The sequence below is a fragment of the Sphaeroforma arctica genome (assembly GCF_001186125.1).
Source record: "Sphaeroforma arctica JP610 unplaced genomic scaffold supercont1.338, whole genome shotgun sequence".
NCBI lineage: Eukaryota > Ichthyosporea > Ichthyophonida > Sphaeroforma > Sphaeroforma arctica.
The window spans coordinates 15,196-21,803 of NW_014040220.1; the positions used below are offsets into that span (position 1 = coordinate 15,196).

The 6,608-nt window shown below is 42.2% G+C and overlaps 3 protein-coding genes across 3 annotated transcripts in view; 1 reads left to right on the plus strand and 2 right to left on the minus strand.

Annotated features, from left to right (window-relative positions):
* Nucleotides 1-243: 243 nt before the first annotated feature.
* On the minus strand, nucleotides 244-1,612 carry SARC_05351 (hypothetical protein; the record flags this gene model as incomplete). Its single annotated transcript, XM_014300785.1, has 3 exons — nucleotides 244-273; nucleotides 547-675; nucleotides 1,529-1,612. 3 exons carry the CDS (start codon nucleotides 1,610-1,612, stop codon nucleotides 244-246), a joined length of 243 nt encoding a protein of 80 aa, XP_014156260.1.
* Nucleotides 1,613-1,665: 53 nt separating this feature from the next.
* SARC_05352 (hypothetical protein) lies at nucleotides 1,666-5,149 on the minus strand (the record flags this gene model as incomplete). Its single annotated transcript, XM_014300786.1, has 5 exons — nucleotides 4,421-5,149; nucleotides 3,490-3,722; nucleotides 2,548-2,797; nucleotides 2,242-2,390; nucleotides 1,666-1,675 (listed from the first exon to the last, which is right to left on the minus strand). Exons 1-5 carry the CDS (start codon nucleotides 5,015-5,017, stop codon nucleotides 1,666-1,668), a joined length of 1,239 nt encoding a protein of 412 aa, XP_014156261.1. The 5' UTR covers nucleotides 5,018-5,149.
* A 592-nt stretch (nucleotides 5,150-5,741) lies between these two features.
* The window catches only part of SARC_05353 (hypothetical protein), a 7,952-nt gene continuing 7,085 nt past the window's right edge, over nucleotides 5,742-6,608 (plus strand). Inside the window, exon 1 of the mRNA XM_014300787.1 lies at nucleotides 5,742-6,429. Within this exon, the coding sequence (XP_014156262.1) occupies nucleotides 5,971-6,429 (459 nt within the window). The 5' untranslated portion in view covers nucleotides 5,742-5,970. The remainder of the gene's footprint in view (nucleotides 6,430-6,608) is intronic.

A 6,608-nucleotide genomic window follows, 5' to 3' on the forward strand; every position in this document is an offset into this window, starting at 1 on the left:
ATATATATATATATATATATATATATATATATATATATATATATATATATATATATATATATATATATATATATATATATATATATATATATATATATATATATATATATATATATATGTAGGTATATATATGCGACAGAATACGCCCAGGTTTTTTGTAGTCCAATCAATTGATAAAATCATGTAGCAGAATACATACCCCGGATCAGCAACAGATACTGCACAGACGCACATGTTTCAGCCTTAAGCGCGCACGTGCAGGCATGCCAGCACCTACACACACACACATACATGTCGATATATACACAGACTAAGTACCCGTGTGTGATTGTATATTACAAATACACGTGTGTGACTGTATATTACAAATACACGTGTGTGATCATTTCGTACAAGTACGCCTGGACACACACATCCCCCCCTCCCCCACACACACACAAACACCCTTACCTGGAAGGCCTGTTTAGGGTCTCCGTGATACTTATGCAAACAGTTCAGCAGATTCTTCTCAATAACCTAAAAACCCTAAACCACACACACCCTTACCTGGAAGGCCTGTTTAGGGTCTCCGTGGTACTTGTGCAAACAGTTCAACAGATTCTTCTCAATGTGACAGCGGAAGCCCAGGCGATCGGCCGCCCCGCGGAAGTCCTTTGGGCTGTGCCTGAGATGATTCTGCAGTGAGGCAAGGAGGTGCACTACAACGGATTAACAAAACAAACGAACGGCTGTCAATACAGAAGTAAGCTCAAGGCCCCCTTCCGTGAGAGAAGCAGAGCAGTAAAACGGATTGACAGGCTGGTCTAGTGTTTGTTAATACTTGGGTAAGCTAAAAAGTTCAATCCGTTATTTTAGGGCCAAACACAAGAGATGGCTCGACGTATATCGAGGTGTGGAGGAAGAGGTGCACCTGGGTTTACCAGAAAGGTCCAGATGTGAGTATTCCGGCTTTTGAATCCGAATTGGAATTCAAATTTGAGAATTGGAAATGGAAATAGAAATGGGATTGGAATTGGAATTGAAACTGTCCCGAAGTATTTGTTTACGGAGTGATGGTTCCGATTCACGGAACGAACCGAATAGACAAAGGCACTATGATGACATATGTTTTGCGTGTTGCCTTCCATATATCGTATACATACCCATTTGCACGCCCAACCCGTACACTACGAGCTCGATACTACTAAAGATCAAACAGATGTACAGGGACACTCGCTCGGTAGGCCCATTGTGACTTCACAATTGATAGCAATGTCATGTAGTAGTAAATGAACTATGCATGCATGTATATTACATCATCAACTACGGACCAATGCCTCTGTAGCGTCAAACAGATGTACAGGGACACTCGCTCGGTATGCCCATTGTGACTTCACAATTGATAGCAATGCCATGTGGTACAGTAAATGGACTATGCATGCATGTATAATACATCAACAACTACGGACCAAAGTACAAGACATATACACAAGTGTGACATGAGCCACTTCTCGTCCCACTACCGCACACACGGTTGTGTTACCCATACCTGGCATTTGACCTGATCTTCCTCACTCAGACTGCTGAGCACCAGTTTAATGGCCTTCTCCCACTCGTTTTTTAGGACAGCCATTCCAATGTGATGCGTGGGGCACCGTGACCCGAAACGTTGGAGCCCAAAATAATTCAGAAAGCCCTAATTTGCGTGGGTTTGGTTTTGGAAAGCATACCGATTCAGAATTACCGATTTGCAGGTATGGGCTCGGTGTAAAATTAGTCATCAACTTTTGGAATGACGAACTTCTTGTTTTAAATTAAACTTGTTCGCCTATTCATATGGCTCTGGGTGCAAAGTCTTTCAGCACCACAATTGTAGCGCCCAGCAAAGACTTGTGACGAACACATGCGAATAAACTAGAACGAACACCAAGCGAATAAACTACAGCGAACACCAAGCGAATAAACTACAACGAACACCAAGCGAACAAACTACAACGAACACCAAACCTTGGAGACAGAGTCTGCCGTTAGAACAGAATATATTCACCATTGCATATGCTCTCAATAACCTCAATATACAGAAAATAGTAGTAGCATATTTCTACAGAATACAGCAAGTATACTCAAAGCTACCTTGACAGGGGGATACAACAACACATCTCATATATACGTGTCTGTAAGTACATGTATATATATATAATACGTATTATATATATATATATATATATATATAAGTCGCATGTACATATAATAAATCATTACCTTTTGTCTTGATGGTCTTCAATTCTAGTAGTGATGTCCTCGTCTTCTATGCCACTTAGCTCTCGCAGTACCACTGTGAAGCGATTGCCTTGCAGATCACCCAAACCCAGCGGTGTATCGGCATACTTCATATTGCCCAGGAACATCCCCTATGCGTTAAAAGGAGAAGCACACGTTTCGTACACAACATCAGAAATACATAAACGTATATATATATATATATATATATAAACAATCCCAAACCCATCCCCACATATTCCTCCGGACGTACCCCATACCCATAGGCATGCGTTGTGCTCTGCTTACCGTCAGCCGGGAGTTGGCGCGGAACGTGTTCTGGGCCTCTCGGCCCTTAATGCGCATGCGCTGAGTGGTTATAGCACGCTTGTCCTTCACACCCGCGTACGAGAAGATGTGAGGGCGAGCGTTGAGGGTCTTGCCGATGATGCTGACAGACGACATGGTGTCACGTGCTTCTTTGTACAGCACAAACTCGAGGAACTTGTTCTCGGTTTTTCTGGGCCGCCTTTTGTCCTGGTTTCGTCCCTTGACTATTCTGCGACCGAGTCGAATGTGTAGGTATATGGGTATGACATGATGTGGACGGAATGAGTACATGTACTGGCTTACGCATGGTATGAGTATATGTACTGGTATAAGCATGGTATGAGTATATGTACTGGTACAAGCATGGTATGAGTATATGTACTGGGATAAGCATGGTATGAGTATATGCACTGGTATGAGCACATGTATGCAGAGATGCGACTTAATCGATAAACCTGCACCCTCTGTATAGCATAATTCACCTACGCCTGCATTGCCGTACGCATGATACATATATAGCAAAGGTATACGTTTATCCAACTACTTGTATATGGTTTCTGTATGCATATACATAAGCGGACCTAATACGAATATAAGTCAGTTCAATATCACTGGTTTTATACGTATTTGCATATGTGAGTGTAATGACTTGCTCTTTGACAGTGACCCATTCATGCATAACCGTGTGAAGGCGGGCTACGGTACAAAACTGACAGGACCGAACAGGACAATACCATGAACAGAGACTCAGTATTCATCTATATAAGGCACTTGTAGGTGCGGACGCTTGAATAGTCATATGCCGCGCCAACTAAGCAGATACATGATATGCGCACAAATACACACACACATATTTATATATATATATTTATATATATATATCACCACGCAAGCACACACTCCACACAAACACAAACACACCTCACACAGGTTTTCTTGTCTGCATTGGCGACGGTGTCTGTGCGGTGTGTGGTGGCAAAGTGTGTCTTCACAAACTGGTGCAGCCGTGTGCGTTTGTCCTTTGAGTCCTCATATGGAAATACCAATGCGCGAGCGCCAAACTCGGCTGCGCTCGAGTCTTCTGTGTTGATGCGGAGTGCTTCTTTATTGGGAATGTCGTCCTCGTTGAGACTGTTGGTCAGGTACTCTTTGACCTGATTTCCGAATTGTCGTGAGATTTGGTCTGAAAATTGGCTTTGATTTCTGTGGTGTTACGTGGGATGGAATTGGCACTACGATCACACAACCGGGGGTGTGGTGGCTGGCTCAAGGAGGTTGTGGCGTGTATGTAGACCTTTTCCATATACACATGCGACAGTACACTCACCCAATAGGTGCATACATAAAATAGACATATATTATGTATGTGCGCATATATATATATATATATATATACATGTATTGTATATATATATATATATATATATATATATATATATATATATATATATATATATATATATATATATATATATATATATATATATATATATATATATATATATATATGTATATATATATATATATATATACGGTATATCTATATATATATATATTATATCACCCATGTATGTGTATTTAATCTGAGACACATATTAGACTGCAATCGTTGGTCTGCAATAGGTAGTTCTGGCGTGGGTATGAGCCCGTCACAGTTATCTATACGGCCAACGTTTATCTGATGGTTGCATGCATGGCAAGTATACGCTGATAGTTGTGCGTTGCTTTTAACATGCCCCACCAGCCAGTGCATGTGTGCTGCTTGCAAAGATGCAGTTCGCATATAATGAGTACACAGTGCCTGAGCAACAAACACACTGTGACAAGTACCCTTACAACACCCCCCGCACACCTTCGTTATCCAACCGGCATCCAGCACCCCACTTAGCGTGTCGAAGAAGTCTGCATCAGCCGGTTGCTCAGCTATCTTCACGTCTTCCTGTTGTTTTTCCTGCGCTTTGTCTTGCTCTTCCAAATCCAAGTGGCACTCTAACGACGTCAAGTGGACGACATTGCCATCAGGATCAATCTCATTCACTACGAAATCAGAGTATCTGTGCTTCAGTATACAGTGGAATGGAGTGCCGGGTGTGGTGAAGGCTTCAATACCAGCCATAGCCTCACTCATGTGTGATTCCTTGCGGATGTCTCGGAAGTACTTGCCCTCGTACGGCGTCTCATCCGTGTGCTCGGTAGAGATCCCACCTTCTACACCGTCTACAATAACACTGTCACTCGCAATCTGCGGCGTCTCTAAGCTAGTATCCTTATCCGTTGTCGCAGCACGACTAGACTGGTCGCTTATATCTTTCGTGTCTAGTGTCGTGTTTGTGTCTACAGCTTGTTTATCTTGCGTTGAAGTTGTATCTGCTGTATCTTCGACCTTTGCACGTTTTGTAGCCGCCTCGTCTTCGATCGAACCCGATCGTTTCATGATACAGTCCGACATGGTGTTGTTTGTGTGGGTGTAAGGATCAAGCGTTCTTGTGAGTGTATGTATATCGTAGTTGTGTGGACCTTGTTGCTGTTTACACGCAATGTATAGTTACACAAACAAATACGTACCCCAACTATACATACGATAAATACATCTGTATTTATGTGTAAATATATCACACATTACTATGTGTACTTAGATATATCACACATCAATATGTGTACATCGTAATAAATATCTCAGACATAGCAGCCACACATGAATCCATGAGCACTGTATTAATTTCCAGAAAACTAGGACAATTTGCCGGCCCCAAATAGCCTATAAAAATACTTTTTTTTTCAAAATAATAATAGACCCCACCAGATTTGATATTTGAGATTTCACATGGCGCAGCCGGAAAGCCATTGTGAATATATTTGGTGTAATCAATTCTAAAAATAGAATACCCTACTTCAGAGTTGTATGACTCAGTACTGTACTCAAATAACTCAATCCTTTATAAGTGGAACTTATATTCAGGCCAATAGCGCCGTCCCAATATAAACGTTTATCGTAGCCGTATATTTTTTTCAGAGCTGATACGTTTCAATGCAAAACGTATTGATGTATTTATGTAAATAAATAATGTATGCATGTCTCGGCAAATACGATCGCGTGGACGTGCTGCCCACATTGCTTTTTTATATTTATTTGTTCAATAGGAGGCTATGATTTGAATATTAGACGGTACACATATTAAACGAAGGGCGTGTAAGTGATTGTATAGCTTAAATATACGATTCAATAATAGGCAAGCAAGTAGTACAGGTTGGCTTGTGTCTCTGTAGACAAGTCTGCATATCACTTACGAAGAAAGTGTACATACACAACCACAACAATATACGTGTGAGCTCTTATCGCATTCGTTTATCTCGTCCGATTAAACCGCACGCATCTAGACACCCTCACAGCCTACCGCCGAGATGTCCTCAGCCCTTCGCAGTCGTATACTGCAGCCGCTGGCAGTGCAATGCCACGCACTCGCCTCAGCAATCGCACGTCCCCATACACATCACAGTAGACACACAATCAGTTCATCACCTGCACTACTCAGCCCATTCAAACGTACCCTAAGCACCTTGTTCACATCCGATCGCACAGTCGAGAGTGTGTCTGGCGAGCCAGAGAAAGTGTCTCTGAGCAAGCCGTTGAGGGGGTTCGAGAATCCCAAGTATGCTGTGGTTGATCTCAGCAGACCCCCAACCACCCAGATTACACAGTTAGACAATGGGTTAGCCGTGGCTAGTGAAGACTCACCGGGAGCCTTTGCGGTCGTGGGGGTGTCTATGGAGGCGGGTACAAGGTTCGAGGAGAAGGACGCTACCGGCATATTCCACTTTCTGGATCGAATGGCGTATAAGAGTACTGTCAACCATAGCCAGGTATGGGAGGATAGTCAGAAGCACTCGCACAGGGAGATATCGTGCTCGTCAATTTAGATTAGTGTAGATATACAAACATTGTTGATATGTATATGTATGTATGTATGTATACATATATATATATATGTGTGTGTGTGTGTGTGTGTGTGTGTGTGTGTATATATGTGTGTGTGTATGTA